Below are 20,886 nucleotides of genomic sequence, written 5' to 3'. Positions count from 1 at the left end.
CAGGTGGGTATGGGGATTCACAGTGGATCAGGATCCTGCCAGGTGTGTATGAGGATTCACAGTGTATCAGGATCCTGCCAGGTGGGTATGGGGATTCACAGTGGATCAGGATCCTGCCAGGTGCGTATGGGGATTCACAGTGGATCAGGATCCTGCCAGGTGTGTATGGGAATTCACAGTGTATCAGGATCCTGCCAGGTGTGTATGGGGATTCACAGTGTATCAGGATCCTGCCAGGTGTATGGGGATTCACAGTGGATCAGGATCCTGCCAGGTGTGTATGGGGATTCACAGTGTATCAGGATCCTGCCAGGTGGGTATGGGGATTCACAGTGGATCAGGATCCTGCCAGGTGTAGGGGGATTCACAGTGGATCAGGATCCTGCCAGGTGTGTATGGGGATTCACAGTGTATCAGGATCCTGCCAGGTGGGTATGGGGATTCAAAGTGGATCAGGATCCTGCCAGGTGTAGGGGGATTCACAGTGGATCAGGATCCTGCCAGGTGGGTATGGGGATTCACAGTGTATCAGGATCCTGCCAGGTGTGTCTGGGGATTCACAGTGTGTCAGGATCCTGCCAGGTGTGTATGGGGATTCACAGTGGATCAGGATCCTGCCAGGTGTAGGGGGATTCACAGTGGATCAGGATCCTGCCAGGTGGGTATGGGGATTCACAGTGTATCAGGATCCTGCCAAGTGTGTCTGGGGATTCACAGTGGATCAGGATCCTGCCAGGTGGGTATGGGGATTCACAGTGTATCAGGATCCTGCCAGGTGGGTATGGGGATTCACAGTGGATCAGGATCTTGCCAGGTGTGCAAAACGCTTCACAAGTGCTGGCGATCAGCAGCTGGATTAAATGAAATAAAACAACCTCCATATATTTACAGGATACATCAATCCAAATAGAATAGTTGCCGATTGATGAGGAATCTAAACGAGGTTATAGAATCATAGAAGTTTACAACATGGAAACAGGCCCTTCGGCCCAACATGTCCATGTCGCCCAGTTTATACCACGAAGCTAGTCCCAATTGCCTGCACTTGGCCCATATCCCTCCATACCCTTCTTAACCATGTAACTGTCCAAATGCTTTTTAAAAGACACAATTGTGCCCGCCTCTACTACTGCCTCTGGCAGCTCATTCCAGACACTCACCACCCTTTGAGTGAAAACATTGCCCCTCTGGACCCTTTTGTATCTCTCCCCTCTCACCTTAAATCTATGACCCCTCGTTATAGAATCCCCTACGTTTGTGAAAAGATTTTGACTATCTACCTTATCTATGCCCCTCATTATTTTATAGACTTCTATAAGATCACCCCTTAACCTCCTACTCTCCAGGGAAAAAAGTCCCAGTCTATCCAACCTCTCCCTATAAGTCAAACCATCAAGTCCCGGTAGCATCCAAGTAAATCTTTTCTGCACTCTTTCTAGTTTAATAACATCCTTTCTATAATAGGGTGACCAGAACTGTACACAGTATTCCAAGTGTGGCCTAACTAATGTCTTGTACAACTTCAACAAGACATCCCAACTCCTGTATTCAATGTTCTGACCAATGAAACCAAGCATTCCGAATGAATTCTTCACCACCATATCCACCTGTGACTCCACTTTCAAGGAGCTATGAACCTGTACTCCTAGATCTCTTTGTTCTATAACTCTCCCCAACGCCCTACCATTAACGGAGTAGGTCCTGGTCTGATTCGATCCACCAAAATGCATCCCCTCACATTTATCTGAATTAAACTCCATCTGCCATTCATCGGCCCACTGGACCAATTGATCAAGATCCCGTTGCAATCCAAGATAACCTTCTTCACTGTCCACAATGCCACCAATCTTGGTGTCATCTGCAAACTTACTAACCATTCCTCCCAAATTATCATCCAAATCATTAATATAAATGACAAATAACAGCGGACCCAGCACCGATCCCTGAGGCACACCGCTGGTCACAGGCCTCCAGTCTGAAAAACAACCGTCTACAACCACCCTCTGTCTTCTGTATCCAATTGGCTACCTCACCTTGGATCCCGTGAGATTTAACCTTACGTAACAACCTACCATGCGGTACCTTGTCAAAGGCTTTGCTAAAGTCCATGTAGACCACGTCTACTGCACAGCCCCCATCTATCTTCTTGGTTACCCCTTCAAAAAACTCAATCAAAGGTTAATTTCTGTTTCCGCAGCCGATGAACTTCTGATTTCCAGTTTCTGCCAAACTCGAAACAAACGGCTCCAGTCAAACATTCGGACTCTCTGAAGTGATAGAAACGGTTTGAAATCTCCATTTGATCACTTACCGTTCAGGTGACTGGGTATTTCGGATAAACCTGGTGCGATGTTCATATAATCAAATGGATCAGAACCTGTTGAAATCAATGCAATCAGATCACTAATATCAGATTAAAATCTGCAGTGTTCAGGCCTGAAACTGAATTCAGTTTGTCATTTTACCGTACCAAGCTCCTGCATTTCTTTCAGTATTTTATCCAACTTTGGGACCGCATGGTGCATTTTCACAAAGGATTCCCACATCACCCTTCGGGCCCGAGATCCTTTCTCCATCACCAGATTAATGAGCAGTTTGGAACTGTCCGCCCTGTTTCCCTTCTCCACGAGATCAACGATTTTCTGTAAAGAGTAATAATTAATATTTTGGTCTCCCCTTTTCCCAGTCCCACTAAAACTGTTTCCCGTTGTTTTCAATCCACACAAGAGTTGTACCCGAACCATTCCCCTGTCCTTTGTACAGATACTGACCGATTCGCTGGATGTTTTCACCTCTTCCTATCATTGGTTCAGATGCAAAATATTTTCAGTTTTATCCATTTCTGTCGATTTTGGCCTATTTCACTTCTGTAACATTCCATGATTCTAAGATCTGATGTCCTGTTAATTCTGTGATGTTTAAATGATCCAAACTCATTCTGTGCCCCTCCCACTTACCCGATGTTCGAGCCCATCGAAATGCTTATCGAATGTTAACAACGAGCTGACTCCATCCACCCCTCCTTCGACCGCCTGTTCCAGTCTGTCCCGGTAGAATTTTGTCAACTGGAACAGTTGATAATCGCCGCAATTTGTCAGGAACTCAGTGATTGCAGTGTTCGGATCTGTGAACAAAAATGGAGAAAATTAAACACATTATCGACTTTCTATCCGGGCGGCTACATTTCCTCTTATACCGAACGGCTAAAGCCTACTGTGAGCCCTATTATGAAACTCTCGAAATCACACACTTGGAAATATATCGCCGTTCCTTCATCGTCGCTGGGTCAAACTCCTGGAACTCCCTACCTGACAGCACTGTTGGAGAACCTTCACCACACGGACTGCAGCGGTTCAAGAAGGCGGCTTCCCACACCTTCTCAATGGCACTTAGGGATGGGCAACAAATGCTGGCCTTGCCAGTGACGCCCACATCCCATGAATGAATAAGAAAAAACACCTTCTGTGAAACCAAATACACCGCATCTGCTACAGTCCATCGTTCTTTCGAGTCAAATTTGTCAAATACGACTTGTTTGCAGTAAATCCGTTCCAGCCTCTCCTGATCATCTCTTGTATCTCTAAATGCTCACTGATTCGACCTGGAATTACAGATTTGATGGGTTTGCCCACAACTGACGTAGACTAATTGGTCTCTAGGTTCCCGGTAAATCCTCTCTCCCTATTTAAACACAGACATAACTTGGTCTCCTTCAGTCCACCTGTATAATTTTGATAACAAACGAGGATTGAAAAATTGTGGCCCGAGTCCCTCCTGTCTCTTCTCTGACTTCCTTTAACAACCTCGGGATCATTATCTCTGGGCCCAGTGATTTATCCATCTCGGCTCAGATCCAAACCCTTCTCTACAGTTAGCTCTAACTATGGTCCGAATCCTCCTCTAGCCCACCAACATTCTCACTTCCATCATCATTTTTAGGAACTAAAGGAAATATACTGTATCTCCCAAAAACTTCATCCTCCACAACGAGTTTTCCCCAGTTCCCCCGCTATCTCAGCTCCGCCGCCTGCTGGCCTGAAAAACCCACCACCAATTGTCCTATTTCCCTTCCTATTTTTTAACTGCGTACATATGGATTCTATCTTAACACAGCTCCCTGGAACAGCTTTATGTTGTAAAACTGCCCGCCTCTCTCTCCTCTTTTAAGACGCTCCTTAAAACCTACCTCTTTGACCGAGCTTTTGGTTACCTGTCCTAATATCTTCTTATGGGTTCGGTGTCATGTTTTGTTTGATAATCGTTCCTGTGAAGCGTCCTGGGTCGTTTCACTGTGTTAATGGCGCGATATAAATGCAAGTTGTTGTTGTTCTCGCTTATTGATAGAAACCGTCCTTCAGACCGCCGTCTACAACTAGTTTTAGGAAAATAGGAACATAGGAGCAGGAGTAGGCCATTCAGCCCCTCGTGCCTGCTCCTCCATTTGATAAGATCATGGCCGATCTGTGATCTCCCCTCAGCCAGGAACATTTTGCTCTAAATCTTGTGACAAACCAGGCCCTGTTTTATAGATAACAGATCACATCTCTTGTGCTTCTGACTTTCCAAATGTGTTTGGAATGATTTGTAGATTCACAGACCCGAACCCTAACTCTCAATCCCAACTCCAACTTTTTGGAATGTTGACCAGATTTTGTTTCTTTCTTTTTTGTTTAATACCAAGTGAGTTTATCTCTCACTACTTCAAAACCTCCTTCCTTTTCCCTGCTCATCACTTTTCACTATTTCCTAAGTCTTCTATTCCTGATCCAACAGATTGATGAATTCCTCTCTCCAGGCTCAGATCCAGATAGTTCCCCATCCTCCATTCATATCAGCTGAAACCTTCCCACTGCTCCATTAACCCCGTCTGTAAAACCATTGTTGGTGGGTTCAGATCGTGGCCGTCCCTTCCCCTCTCCCTGAACTCAGTCTCGTGCCCAGGAGAAAGCGCAGACCTGAGCGGAGTCGGCAGGAGGAACGGCGGCACAGAGCTATAAATAGTGCCGGAGCGGAGGCCCAGGACACCGCGCGGACCTGAGCGGGCGCTGAGGACACAGCACGGACTTGAGGGGGGGGCACCAGAACACAGCGCGGACCTGAGCCGGGGCCCAGGACACAGGGTGGACCTGAGCGGCGCGCCGGACACAGCGCGGACCTGAGCGGAGGAAGTGTCATCGGCTGGAGGAGCTCGAGCTCCGGGTTTCGGAGCTTGAGCAGGGATTGGCGTCATTGCAGTGCATCCGCGAGGCTGAGAGCTACATTGATAGCATGTTTCAGGGGGTGGTCACCCCACAGCTTAAGAGTGTGCAGGCAGAAAGGAACTGGGTAAACGTCAGACAGACAAGGAGAACCGGGCAGGTAATGCAGGAGTTCCTCGAGAGCATCTCACTCTCTAACCGGGGAACACTGGTGAGGGCGATGGTTCCTCTGGGGAGTTCAGCCAAAGCCAAGTCCACGGCACCATGGGTGGCTCATCTGTACAAGGCGGGGCCGGGTGGGGGCGTTTGGGAGAGGAAGAATTCAGGGAAGCAATAGAGGTCGATGATTCAATGGTTAGAGGATTAGACAGGCGTTTCTGCGGCTGCAGACATGATTCCAGGATGGTACGCTGCCTCCCTGGTGCCAGGGTCAAGAATGTCACTGAGCGGCTGCAGAACACTCTGAGGGGGAGGGTGAACAGCAGAGGTCGTGGCGCATATCGGTACCAATGACTTAGGTGGAAAAAGGGATGAGGTCTTGCAGGCAGAGTTTAGGAAGCTAGGAAAGAGATTATAAGCAGGACCTCAGAGGTAGTAATCTCCAGATTACTCCTGTTGCCATGCGCTAGTGAGTACAGAAATAGGTGGATAGTGAAGATGAATGCGTGGCTGGAGAAATGGTGCAGCGGGGAGGGCTTGATTTCCTGGTGCATTGGGACCGATTCTAGGGGAAGAGGGAGCTGGAAAGTCGGATGGGTTGCACCTCAACAGGGGCGGGGCCAATATCATCACAGGGAGTTTTGCCATTGTTGTTCGGGAGGGTTTAAGCTAGCTTGGCAGGGGGATGGGAACCTGAGCGTAGATTCAGAAGGGAGAGAAGCAGAGCTGGAAATGAAAGGCAGAAAATTAGTAAGCGAGTTTGGAAGGCAGATGAAACAAAGACTGGAAAATAGACAACAAAGAAGTTTGGCAGTGCTTAATGGCATCTACCTCAACGCAAAGAGTCCAGTGAATAAGGCAGATGAGCTAAGGGCACAGATAGACACGTGGAAGTATGACATTTTAGCTGTTACTGAAACATGACTGAAAGAGGGGCAGGAATGGCAGCTCAACATTCCAGGTTGCAGGGTTTTCAGACGAGATAGAGAGGGGGATAATAAAAGGAAGGAAGGTCGAAATATCGGTTCAAGAAACAATTGCAGCCGTAAGGAGGAAAGATATGTTAGAAGGATCATCAAATTAGGCCATATGGGTGGAACTGAAGGACAAAAAGGGGGCGGTCGCACTGCTGGAAGTGTACCATAGACCCCCAAACTGTCAGAGGGAGATAGTAGAGCAAACGTGAAGGCAAATTTCTGAGAGGTGCAAAATTAATAGGGCAGTAATAGTAGGGGATTTCAACAACCCTAATATTAACGGGGATAGAAACAGTGTTAAAGTATAGCGGGCGCAAAATTCTTCAATGCATTCAGGAGAACTTTTTTAGCCAGTACGTAGCAAGCCCAACAAGAGAGGGGGCAGTTCTGGATTTCGTTTTAGGGAATGAAGCAGGGCAGGTGGAAGGGGTATCAGTGCGAGAACACGGTGGTAGTGATCTGAATTCAGTTAGATTTAGAGTAGTTATGGAAAAGGACAAAGATAGACTAGGAGTAAAAGTTCTCAATTGGGAAAAAGGCCAATTTTAGTAAGCTGACAAGGTATTTAGCAAAAGTGGACTGGAAACAGCAGTGTCAGAGCAGTGGGAGGCATTCAAAGAGGAGAAGGTGAGGGTTCAGGGCAAATATGTTCCAAAAGGAAAAAGGGTGGGAGTCCCAAATCTAGAGCTCCCTGGATGCCAAGGAGCATATAGAGTAGGATAAAGCAAAAACGGGAAGCTGAAGTCAGATACCGAGAGCTCAATACTACAGAAAGCCTAGAGGAGTATAGAAAGTGCAGGGGTGAAATTAAAAAGGAAATTAGGAAAGTAAAGAGAGGACATGAAAAATATTGAAAAGTAAAATCAAAGAAAACCCAAAGAAGTTTTATAAATACATAAAGAGCAAGAGGATAACTGAGGAAGGAGGAGGGCCTACTAGAGACAAAAAAGGTAACTTTTGTGTGGAGGCGGAAGATTTTGGCATGGTTCTAAATGAATACTTTGCGTCTGTCTTCAGAAAGAGAGAGGGACGATGCAGAGATTGTAGTTAAGGAGGAGTGTGAAATATTGGATGGGATAATCGTAGTGAGAGAGGAAGTATAAAGGGGATTAGCATTTTTTAAAGTGGATAAATACCCCCGGCCCAGATGAAATGTATCCCAGGTTGTTAAGAGAAGCAAGGGAGGAAAGAGCGGAGGCTCTGACCATCATTTTCCAATCCTCTCTGGCTATTGGCGTGATATCAGAGGATTGGAGGACTGCTAACGTTGTACCGTTGTTTGAAAAGGGAGAAAGGGATAGACCGAGTAAGTATAGGCCATTGGGCAAATTATTGGAAAAAATTCTGAGTGACAGTATTAATCGTCATTTAGAAAGGCATAGATTAATCAAGGACAGTCAGCATACATTTGTTAATGGAAAGTCGTGTATGACTAAGTTGATCGAATATTTTGAGGAGGGAACAAGGATGATCAATGAGGGTAGCGCATATGATTTAAACTACATGGATTTCAGAAAGGCTTTTGACAATGTCCCACGTGGCAGACTGGTCAGAAAAGTAAAGGTCCATGGGATCCAAGGGAAAATGGCAAGCTGGATCCAAAATTGGCACAATGACAGGAAGCAAAGGGTAATGGGCAACGGGTGGTTTTGTGACTGGAAGGCTGATTCCAGTAGGGTTCTGCAGGGCTCAGTACTAGGACCCTTGCTTTCTGTGGCATATATCAATGATTCTGACTTAAATGTAGGGGGCATGATTAACAAGTTTGCAATTGATACAAAATTGGCCGTGTGATTGACAGTAAGGAAGAAAGCTGTAGACAGAAGTGCCGAGTGGATGATCCATCTCGGCCTCCTCCCGATATCCCCATCATCACAGAAGCCAGTCTTCAGCCAATTCGATTCACACCACGTGATATCAAGAAAAGGCAGAGTGCACTGGATACAGCAAAGGCTATGGGCCCCGACAACATCCCGGCTCTTGTGCTGATGACTTGTGCTATGGAACCAGCCGCACCTCAAGCCAAGATGTTCTAGTACAGCGACAACACTGGCATTTACCCGACAATGTGAAAAATTGCCCAGGTATGTCCTGTCCACAAAAAGCAGGACAAATCCAATCCGGCCAATTCCCGCCGCATCAATCCACTCTCAATCATCAACAAAGTGATGGAAGGTGTCGTCGACAGTGCTATCAAGCGGTACTTACTCACCAATAATCTGCTCACCGATGCTTAGTTTTGATTCTGCCAGGATCATTCGGCTGCGGACCTCATTACAGCCTTGGTCCAAACATGGACAAAAGAGCTGAATTCCAGAGGTGAGGTGAGAGTGACTGCCCTTGACATCAAGGCAGTATTTGAGCGAATGTGGCACCAAGGAGCCCGAGTAATATTGAAGTCAATGGGACTCAGTGGGAAAACACTCCAGTTGGTGGAATCAGAGCTAGCACAAAGGAAAACGGGCGTGGTTGTTGAAGGACAATCATCTCAGCCCCAGGACATTGCTGCAGGAGTTCCCCAGGGCAGTGTCCTCGGCACAACCATCTTCAGCTGCTTCATCAATGACCTTCCCTCCATCATACGGTCAGAAATGTGGATGTGCGCTCATGTTTGCACAGTGTTCAGTTCCATTCATAACCACTCAGATAATGAAGCGGTCCGTGCCCACATGCAGCAAGACCTGGACAACATCGAGCCTTGGGCTAATAAGTTGCAAGTAACATTCGTGCCAGACAATTGCCATGCAATGACCAACTCCAACAAGAGAGTATAACCACATTCCCTCGATATTCAACGTCGTTACCATGGCCGAATCCCCTAGCATCCACATCCTGGGGTTCACCATTGACGAGAAACTTAACTGTACCAGCCACATAAATAGTGTGGCGAGAAGAGCAAGTCAGATGCTGGGGATTGTCCGGCGAGTGACTCACGTCGTGACTCCCCAAAGCGTTTCTACAAGGCACAAGTCAGGAGTGTGATGGAATACTCTCCACTTGCCTGAATGAGTGCAGTTCCAACACCACTCAAGAAGCTCGACACAATCCAAAACGAAGCAGCCTGCTTGATTGGCACCCTATCCACCACCCTAAACATTCGCTACTTTCACCACCGGCGCACTCTGGCTGCAGTGAGTACCATCCACAGGATGCACTGCAGCAACTTGCCAAGGCTTCTTCGACAGCACCTCCCAAATCCGCGACTTCTGCTTCTTAGAAGGACGAGGACATCAGGCACATGGGAACACCACCACCTGCACGTTCCCCTCCAAGTCACACACCATCCCGACTTGGAAATATACCGCCGTTCCTTAACGGTCGCTGGATCAAAATCCTGGAACTCCCTCCCGAACAGCACTGTGGGAGAACTTTCACCACACGGACTGCAGCGATTCAAGAAGGCGGCTCACCACCACCTTCTCAAGGGCAATTAGGGATGGGCAATATATGCTGGCCTTGCCTGCGACGCCAACATCCCACGAACGAATTAAAAAAAAAAGACTGCTGGAAGATTTCAGTTTACTGGTCAGGTGGGCAGAGAAGTGACAAATGGAATTCAATCCGGAGAAGTGTGAGTTAACGCATTTTGGGAGGGGAAACGAGGCAAGGGAATACATAATAAATGGGAGGATACTGAGAAGTATAGAGGAAGTGAGAGACCTTGGAGTGCCTGTCCACAGAGCCCTGAAGGTAGCAGAACATGTAGATTCGGTGGTTAAGAAGGCACACGGGATGCTTTCCTTCATTATCTGAGGCATAGTGTCAAAGAGCATGGAGGTTATGCTAGAACTGTATAAAGCAGTAGTTCGGACACAGCGAGCGGGCTGCATACAGTTCTGGTCACCACATTACAGGAAATATGTGATTGCACTCGAGAGGGTACAAAGGAGATTTACGAGTCTGTTGCCAGAACTGGAGAATTTTAGCTATGAGGAACGTTTGGATAGGCTGGGGTTGTTTTGCTTAGAACAGAGGAGGCTGCGGGAAGATTGAATTGACGTGTATAAAATTACGAGGGGCATAGATAGAGAGGACATGTAGGAACTATTTCCTTTAGCAGAGAGGTCAATTACCGGGAGACAAAGACTTGAAGTAATTGGCAGAAGGATTAGAGGGGAGCTGAGGAGAAATTTTTCACCCAGAGTGTGGTGGGGGGTCTGGAGCTCACTGCTTGGAACGTTAGTAGAGGCAGAAATCCTCATCGCATTTAAACAGGACTTGAATGTGCACTTGAAGTGCCACACCCTACGAGGCTGCGGACCAAGAGCTGGAAAGCCGGATTAGGCTGAACAGATCTTTTTCGGCCGGAACAGGCACGATTGGCCAAATGGCCTCCTTCGGTGCCATAACTCCCAATGATTCTGTGAAGGCCGTGAACCCTCCCCTCCTGTTCCTGCCCTGCAGCCGCACATTGACCTGCCTCATATTTCCCTCCTTCATCTGCCCATTGAAAAACAATCCGGGGTTCACCACCTGTAGGCCTTGTCTTTGAGGCTTGTGCTTAAGTCTTATTATTCCCCCTATAAACGTATTTCTATCCGTGTTACTGGTTCCGACCATGACTATTTTCGGCTCTCCTTCCCTTCCCAGAAATTGTCCCGTCCGTTCCAGAATGTTCTTTCCTCTGACACCAAGGAGGAAACTTACTATTCGGGACCTGCTCAGAGCTGCAGAACAGGCTGTCTGTCCCCCGCAGTATATAATCTCCCACCACTATCGCTCTAGTTTTCCTGGTCCCCACCTGCCTCTCACCCCCAACTCACTATAGGTGTCCTCCTGATCCCCGGTCTCACACTGCTACTCAGGAAGACCTTCCTCTGATCACTGTCTCTATTCACCTTACAGTCCCCAACACCAGGTATCTATTTAACTGTTCCAATACTCACGGTCTCCCTCCACCTGTGGCTGCACTGCCCCTCTAGATGGTGACTCACTTCCCCCTATCTACGCAGTATCTGTGCTGTTACCACTTCCTGAGCTGTTGGTGCTTGCTCGAGATGTGAATCCTTTATCAGGACAGAAAATATATTTTGATGAATTTTCTGAACCTACCTGTGTCCATTCTCATTCTTTTTGAGGATGTTGGATCTTCTCCCCTGTTTGGACCTTCAGCCATGGTGGTGACAGGCGTTCCCAGATTTCGATGCTCTGTAATAAATATAATATTAATCGGAGGGTTAGACAGAAATGTTGAAATGAGCAGGAGAACGTTGTCGTGTGAAACATATCAAGTCCTTCCTCCCCCATCAGTACAACAGCTGTTAGCTTTCGGTTCGAGCATTTCCCGAGTGTTACGATCAACTCTCCACATCGAGTGTGAGACAGACTGCCCAGTGAAACCCAGTGAGTCCATCTGATCTCCACAACCCAGTTCCAGAAGCGCTCCCGTCGACTGAGACTCTGCACTGGGAGCGCCCATTGGTAAGATTTACTCACAGTGTCGGCCTTATTCCTGAGGTAGAAAATATTCAGGAGCGAGATATGGAGCATGGTGTTATTTGGTCAATTCAATGATCCTTAATTCGGTTTCACACAGTCTGGTGGTATTGTATTTTTATTTACAGATCTGTGTTTAATATGTTTGATTTGTTGAGTTTTGATAGTAATTTCTGGTACTTTATGAATATAATATCTATCCACACCACACAATATATCGCTGGCTGTGATTCCTCTGTTTTCTGTGGTCAGTAACATTGTCCGTATGTTCATGGAGATGTGTCCTGGTTGGTACTTCTATTTGAATATATTTATAATAACTCTCATGGTATCAGTAACTGACTGATGAGCACTGTAGGAGGTGAGGAGATTTACCACTGTTCTAATATTAACACTAATGAGCACTGTCGCAGGTGAGGAGAATTACCACTATTCCAATATTAACACTAATGAGCACTGTAGGAGATGTGGAGATTTCCCACTCTTCTAATATTAACACTAATGTACAATGTGAGGGATCATGTTACTTTAATCCGTTAGGTGAAGTACACTATTTCTGTTTTTAATATCTTTAGTGGTCTTACAATCTCAGAAAACACCATCAATATACAAGTGGTAGATTTGACTGCTGTTTTACAATGAATATTCTCCACTTGTGTGCGTCCCGCTGTGTGTGCTCACGCATGTGCGTCCATTGTGGTGCTGATCGGATGCACCTTTGTTTCCCGAGGGTGAAAGGAGAAAGGCCGGCCCGGAGAGGATTGGAAATATCGAGTGAACATGTGATAAAAGCATGGATGAGGGTTTCAGCAGCAGATGGGCTGAAGCAGGGATAAGGGTGGGCGATGTTACTGGAGGTGGAAGTAGAGGCGGTCTTTGTGATGGAGAGAATATCGGGTCGGAAGCTCAGCTTGGCGTCAATTCGAACGCTGAGGTGGTGAACAGTCTGGTTCAATCTGAGACATTGACTGGAACGAAAAGAATTCGTGGCGGGGATCGAAGATCGTGTCTTCCGTCTTTCCAATGATTGATTGGATAAATGTGTAACGCATCTAAGAATAGATGTCGGCCAAGCAGCGTGACAAAGCAGAGGGTGTGGAGGGGTCGAGGGAGGAGGAGGAGAGGAAGAGCAGAGTGTTGTTCGCGTACATGTGAAAGCTGATCCATTGTCTTTGGATAATGTCTCCAAGGGGTAGAAAGTAAATGGGAAATAGGAGGGGGTGAGGATAGATCCATGGGGGATTCTAGGGGTTACAATGCGAGAGTGGGATCAGAAGTAAATGGGAAATAGGAGGGGGTGAGGATAGATCAATGGGGGATTCTAGGGGTTACAATGCGAGAGTGGGATCAGAAGTAAATGGCAAATAGGAGGGGGTGAGGATAGATCAATGGGGGATTCTAGGGGTTACAATGCGAGAGTGGGATCAGAAGTAAATGGCAAATAGGAGGGGGTGAGGATAGATCAATGGGGGATTCTAGGGGTTACAATGCGAGAGTGGGATCAGAAGTAAATGGGAAATAGGACGGAGTGAGGGGAGATCCATGGGGGTTACTAGGGGTTACTGTGCGAGAGTGGGATCAGACGTAAATAAGAAATAGGAGGGCGTGAGGATAGATCCATGGGGGATTCCAAGAGTTACAGTGTGGGAGTGCGATCAGAAGTAAATGGGAAATAGGAGGGAGTGAGGATAGATCTAGGGTGGATTCCAGGAGATACAGTGCGGGAGTGGGATCAAAAGTAAATGGGAAATAGGAGGGGTGAGGATAGATCCATGGGGGATTCCAGGAGTTAAAGTGCGGGAGTGGGATCAGAAGTAAATGGGAAATAGGAGGGGGTGAGGATCGATCAATGGGGGATTCCAGGAGTTACAGTGCGGGAGTGGGATCAGAAGTAATTGGGAAATAGGAGAGGGTGAGGATCGATCCATGGGGGATTCCAGGAGTTACAGTGCGGGAGTGGGATCAGAAGTAAATGGGAAATAGGAGGGGGTGAGGATCGATCCATGGGGGATTCCAGGAGTTACAGTGTGGGAGTGTGATCAGATGTAAATGGGGAATAGCAGGGGGTGAGGATAGTTCCATGGGGGATTCCCGGAGTTACAGTGTGGGAGAGGGATCAGAAGTAAATTGGAAATAGGAGTGGGTGAGGATCGATCCATGGGGGATTCCAGGAGTTATAGTGCGGGATTGGGTTCAGAAGTAAATGGGAAATAGGAGGGGGTGAGGATAGATCCATGGGGGATTCCAGGAGTTATAGTGCGGGAGTGGGATCAGAAGTAAATGGGAAATAGGAGGGGGTGAGGATAGATCCAGGGTGGATTCCAGGAGTTACATTGCGGGAGTGGGATCAGAAGTAAATGGGAAATAGGAGGGGGTGAGGATAGATCCATGGGGGATTCCAGGAGTTACAGTGCGGGAGTGGGATCAGAAGCCGTTGATGAAGATTCTCCGGTTATGACTGGATGGGTATAATTGGAACCAGCGAGGGCAGTCCCACTGAGCTGGACAACAGAGGTGGAGAAGAATGAGGAGGGAGAGTTTACCACGGTCACAGTCACAGAAAGTGTCTTTTGTGACTTTGATTATTGCCATTTCAGTGCTGGGGCAGGAGCGGAAACCTGATTGGAGAGATTCAAACATGGAGTTGTGGGTAAGATGGGCAGAGATTCGGGAGATGAAAAAAATCGAGAGGAAAGGGAGGCGGGAGATGGAGATACACGTGTCTAACTATTCACCCACGTCACAAACTGGGCGTGTCTCTTTGATCAAACGCCCTCCTCTGAAATACACAAGTCTGATTTGTGGTTTCATATAAAAGAACATGATAAACTCATTTGACTTTTACATAACATTCCATTCACTCTGACTGGGCGACTGGAATCTCTCAGTTCCTCGAAAGGAGTTCGATTGATGCAGGCGACAGAATCAGAGCAAAGCTTCAGATATTCTCTTTTTAAAAAACCGCTTCAGAAAATGCAACATCGTCACTTCCGCTTTTTTACACAGAATTATGTCGGATGTAAAGCAAAGAAGCAGGCCGTTCGGTCTGGTCTACATCCTCCGCACACAGCCTGCTCCTTCCACTCTCCATCGCACCCTATTCCTTTCTCCCTCATGTATTCATCTAACTTTCCCATGAATGCAACTTTTCTTTGCAGTGAGGCTCCGTTAATGGAGTTGCCTTGTCACCGACCCTGTTCAGTTCACGGTTTGATGTTGCTCGGTCCCACTAAACCAGGCAGGCACCGACACCCCACTGACCCAATCATAAACAGAAATCACACTGACCAGTCACACACCGACAACCCACAGACCCAGTCCCACATCGAAACCTCACTGACCCAGCCATACACCGAAACCTTACTGACCCAGTCTCACACTGACACCTCACAGACTCATTCCCAAACCGACAGCCCACTGACCCAGTCCCACAACGACACCGCACTTACCCAGTCCTACACCGACACCACACTGACATAGTCCCACACCGAAACACCACTGACCCAGCGCCACACCGGCACACCACTGACCCAGTGCCACAACGACAGCTCACTGACACAGTCAGGCACACAGACACTCCATTGACCCTAACCTTCAAGGGCACCCCATTGACCCAGTCCCACACCGACACCCCATTGACCCAGTCCCAAACCGAAACCTCACTGACCCAGTACCACACCGACACCACGCTGACCCAGTCCCACACCGAAACCTCACTGACCCAGTCCGACAACGACACCCCACTGACCCAGTCCCACATTGACACCGCACTGACCCAGTCCCATACCGTCACAACACTGACAGATTGCCACAACGAGAGCCCACTGACACAGTCAGACACACAGAAACTCCAATTACCCAAACCTGCACCGACACCCCATTTAGCCACTCCCACACCGACACTCCATTGACCCAGTACCACACCGACACCCCACTGAACCAGTCCCACACTGACACCCCACTGACTCAATCCCAAACCGACATCTCACTGACCCAGACCCGCACCGACATCTCACTGACCTAATCTGACACCGACACCCAACTGACCCAGACCCACACCGAAACCCCACTGACACCATCCCACAACGACAGCACACTGACACAGTCAGACACACAGACACTCCATTGACCCAAGCCTGCACCAACACCCCACTGACCCAGTCCCACACCGACACCCCACTGACCCAGTCCCACACCGACAACCCACAGACCCTGTCCCACACCGAAACCTCACTGACCCAGTCCTACACCGACACCCCACTGACCCAGTCACACACCGACACCCCAATGACACAGTCCTACACCGACACGACACTGACCCAGCCCAACACCGACACCCCACTGACCCAGTCCCATACCCACACCCCACTGACCCAGTCACACACCGACACCCCACTGACCCAGTCCCACACCGAAACCTCACTGACCCAGTCCCACACCGACACCCCACTGACCCAGTCCCACACCGACACCCCACTGACCCAGTCCCACACCGACACCTCACTGACCCAGTCCCACACCGACACCCCACTGACCCAGTCCCACACCGACACCCCACTGACCCAGTCCCACACCGACACCCCACTGACCCAGTCCCACACCGACACCCCACTGACCCAGTCCCACACCGACACCCCACTGACCCAGTCCCACACCGACACCCCACTGACCCAGTCCCATACCCACACCCCACTGACCCAGTCACACACCGACACCCCACTGACCCAGTCCCACATCGAATCCCCACTGACCCAGTCACACACCGACACCCCACTGACCCAGTCCCACACCGACACCCCACTGACACAGTCCCACACCGACACCACACTGACCCAGTCCCACACCGACACCCCACTGACCCAGTCTCACACCGACACCTCACTGACCCAGTCCCACACCGACACCCCACTGACCCAGTCCCACACCGACACCCCACTGACCCAGTCCCGCACCGACACCCCACTGACCCAATCCCAAACCGACACCCCACTGACCCAGTCCCACACCGACACCCCACTGAACCAGTCCCACACCGGCACCCCACTGACCCAGTCCCACACCGACACCCCACTGACCCAGTCCCACACCGACACCACACTGACCCAGTCCCACACCGGCACCCCACTGACTCAGCCCCACACCGACACCCCACTGACCCAGTCCCACACCGACACCTCACTGACTCATTCTCAAACCGACACCGCACTTACCCAGTCCCACAACGACACCCCATTGACCCAGTACCACACCGAAACCCCACTGACCCAGTCCCACACCGACACCCCACTGACCCAGTCCCACACCGAATCCCCACTGACCCAGTCCCACACCGACACCCCACTGACCCTATCCCACACCGAATCCCCACTGACCCAGTCCCACACCGACACCCCACTGACTCATTCTCAATCCGACACCTCACTGACTCATTCTCAAACCGGCACCCCACTGACCCAGTCCCACACCGACAACGCACTTACCCAGTCCCACACCAACACCCCACTGACTTATTCCCAAACCGACAGCCCACTGACCAAGTCCCACACCGACACCGCACTGACACAGTCCCACACCCACACTCCATTGACCCAGTGCCATAACGACAGCCCACTGACACAGTCAGACACACAGACACTCCTTTGACCCAAACCTGCAGCGACACCCCATTGACCCAGTCCAACACCGAAACCCCAGTGACCGAGTCCCACACCGACACCCCACTGACCCAGTCTCACACTGACACCTCACAGACTCATTCCCAAACCGACAGCCCACTGACCCAGTCCCACACCGACACCGCACTGACCCAGTCCTACACCGACACCACACTGACATAGTCCCACACCGAAACACCTCTGACCCAGCGCCACACCGGCACACCACTGACCCAGTGCCACACCGAAACCTCACTGACCCAGTACCACACCGACACCACGCTGACCCAGTCCCACACCGAAACCTCACTGACCCAGTCCGACAACGACACCCCACTGACCCAGTCCCACACTGACACCGCACTGACCCAGTCCCATACCGTCACAACACTGACAAATTGCCACAACGACAGCCCACTGACACAGTCAGACACACAGAAACACCAATGACCCAAACCTGCACCGACACCCCATTTAGCCACTGCCACACCGACACTCCATTGACCCAGTACCACACCGACACCCCACTGACCCAGTCCCACACTGACACCCCACTGACTCAATCCCAAACCGACATCTCACTGACCCAGACCCGCACCGACATCTCACTGACCAAATCTGACACCGACACCCTACTGACCCAGTCCCACACCGAAACCCCACTAACACAATCCCACAACGACAGCACACTGACACAGTCAGACACTCCATTGACCCAAGCCTGCACCAACACCCCACTGACCCAGTCCCACACCGACACCTCACTGACCCAGTCCCACACCGACACCCCACTGACCCAGTCCCACACCGACACCCCACTGACCCAGTCCCACACCGACACCTCACTGACCCAGTCCCACACCGACACCCCACTGACCCAGTCCCACACCGACACCCCACTGACCCAGTCCCACACCGACACCCCACTGACCCAGTCCCACACCGACACCCCACTGACCCAGTCCCACACCGACACCCCACTGACCCAGTCCCACACCGACACCCCACTGACCCAGTCCCATACCCACACCCCACTGACCCAGTCACACACCGACACCCCACTGACCCAGTCCCACATCGAATCCCCACTGACCCAGTCACACACCGACACCCCACTGACACAGTCCCACACCGACACCACACTGACCCAGTCCCACACCGACACCCCACTGACCCAGTCTCACACCGACACCCCACTGACCCAGTCCCACACCGACACCCCACTGACCCAGTCCCACACCGACACCCCACTGACCCAATCCCAAACCGACACCCCACTGACCCAGTCCCACACCGACACCCCACTGACCCAGTCCCACACCGACACCACACTGACCCAGTCCCACACCGGCACCCCACTGACTCAGCCCCACACCGACACCCCACTGACCCAGTCCCACACCGACACCTCACTGACTCATTCTCAAACCGACACCGCACTTACCCAGTCCCACAACGACACCCCATTGACCCAGTCCCACACCGAATCCCCACTGACCCAGTCCCACACCGACACCCCACTGACTCTGTCCCACACCGTATCCCCACTGACCAAGTCACATACCGAAACCACACTGACCCAGTCCCACACCGACACCCCACTGACTCATTCTCAATCCGACACCTCACTGACAAATTCTCAAACCGGCACCCCACTGACCCAGTCCCACACCGACACCGCACTTACCCAGTCCCACACCAACACCCCACTGACTTATTCCCAAACCGACAGCCCACTGACCAAGTCCCACACCGACACCGCACTTACACAGTCCCACACCCACACTCCATTGACCCAGTGCCATAACGACAGCCCACTGACACAGTCAGACACACAGACACTCCTTTGACCCAAACCTGCAGCGACACCCCATTGACCCAGTCCAACACCGACACCCCAGTGACCGAGTCCCACACCGACACCCCACTGACCCAGTCTCACACTGACACCTCACAGACTCATTCCCAAACCGACAGCCCACTGACCCAGTCCCACACCGAAACCGCACTGACCCAGTCCTACACCGACACCACACTGACATAGTCCCACACCGAAACACATCTGACCCAGCGCCACACCGGCACATAACTGACCCAGTGCCACACCGAAACCTCACTGACCCAGTACCACACCGACACCACGCTGACCCAGTCCCACACCGAAACCTCACTGGCCCAGTCCGACAACGACAACCCACTGACCCAGTCCCACACTGACACCGCACTGACCCAGTCCCATACCGTCACAACACTGAAAAATTGCCACAACGACAGCCCACTGACACAGTCAGACACACAGAAACACCAATGACCCAAACCTGCACCGACACCCCATTTAGCCACTCCCACACCGACACTCCATTGACCCAGTACCACACCGACACCCCACTGACCCAGTCCCACACTGACACCCCACTGACTCAATCCCAAACCGACATCTCACTGACCCAGACCCGCACCGACATCTCACTGACCAAATCTGACACCGACACCCTACTGACCCAGTCCCACACCGAAACCCCACTGACACAATCCCACAACGACAGCACACTGACACAGTCAGACACTCCATTGACCCAAGCCTGCACCAACACCCCACTGACCCAGTCCCACACCGACACCCCACTGACCCAGTCCCACACCGACAACCCACAGACCCTGTCCCACACCGAAACCTCACTGACTCAGTCCTACACCGAAACCTCACTGACCCAGTCCAACACCGACAACACACTGACCCAGTCACACACCGACACCCCACTGACACAGTCCCACACCGACACGACACTGACCCAGTCCCATACCCACACCCCACTGAACCAGTCACACACCGACACCCCACTGACCCAGTCCCACATCGAATCCCCACTGACCCAGTCACACACCGACACCACACTGACCCAGTCCCACACCGACACCCCACTGACCCAGTCCCACACCGACACCCCACTGACCCAGTCCCACACCGACACCCCACTGACCCAGTCCCACACCAACACCCCACTGACCCAGTCCCACACCGACACACCACTGACCCAGTCCCACACCGACATCCCACTGACCCAGTCCCACACCGACACCTCACTGACCCAGTCCCAAACCGACACCCCACTGACCCAGTCCCACACCGACACTACACTGACCCAGTCCCACACCGACACCCCACTGACTCAGCCCCACACCGACACCCCACTGACCCAGTCCCACACCGACACCTCACTGACTCAATCTCAAACCGAAACCTCACTGACTCATTCTCAAACCGACACCGCACTTACCCAGTCCCACAACGACACCCCACTGACCCAGTACCACACCGACACCCCACTGACCCAGTCCCACACCGACACCCCACTGACCCAGTCCCACACCGAATCCCCACTGACCCAGTCCCACACCGACACCCCACTGACCCAGTCCCACACCGAATCCCCACTGACCAAGTCACACACCGAAACCACA

The 20,886-nt window shown here is 50.8% G+C and overlaps 1 protein-coding gene across 2 annotated transcripts in view; it reads right to left on the bottom strand.

Moving 5' to 3' along the window:
- The window catches only part of LOC137318193 (NACHT, LRR and PYD domains-containing protein 3-like), a 35,824-nt gene that overhangs the window by 11,619 nt on the left and 3,319 nt on the right, over positions 1-20,886 (bottom strand). The window contains exons 2-5 of one of the 2 annotated variants that reach the window (XM_067981149.1): positions 11,387-11,482; positions 2,958-3,124; positions 2,471-2,642; positions 2,312-2,377 (exon numbers count right to left, since the gene is read on the bottom strand). In XM_067981149.1, coding sequence (XP_067837250.1) covers positions 2,312-2,377; positions 2,471-2,642; positions 2,958-3,124; positions 11,387-11,450 — 469 coding nt within the window. In that variant the 5' untranslated portion in view covers positions 11,451-11,482. Of the gene's footprint in view, positions 1-2,311; positions 2,378-2,470; positions 2,643-2,957; positions 3,125-11,386; positions 11,483-20,886 lie in introns of those variants that run through there. The other variant, XM_067981150.1, reaches the window with a different exon arrangement.

This window comes from Heptranchias perlo, unplaced genomic scaffold (assembly GCF_035084215.1).
Source record: "Heptranchias perlo isolate sHepPer1 unplaced genomic scaffold, sHepPer1.hap1 HAP1_SCAFFOLD_66, whole genome shotgun sequence".
Classification (NCBI taxonomy): Eukaryota; Metazoa; Chordata; class Chondrichthyes; order Hexanchiformes; family Hexanchidae; genus Heptranchias; species Heptranchias perlo.
The sequence above is the reverse complement of the archived record's forward strand: the minus strand, read 5'-3'. Positions and strand labels throughout refer to the sequence as shown.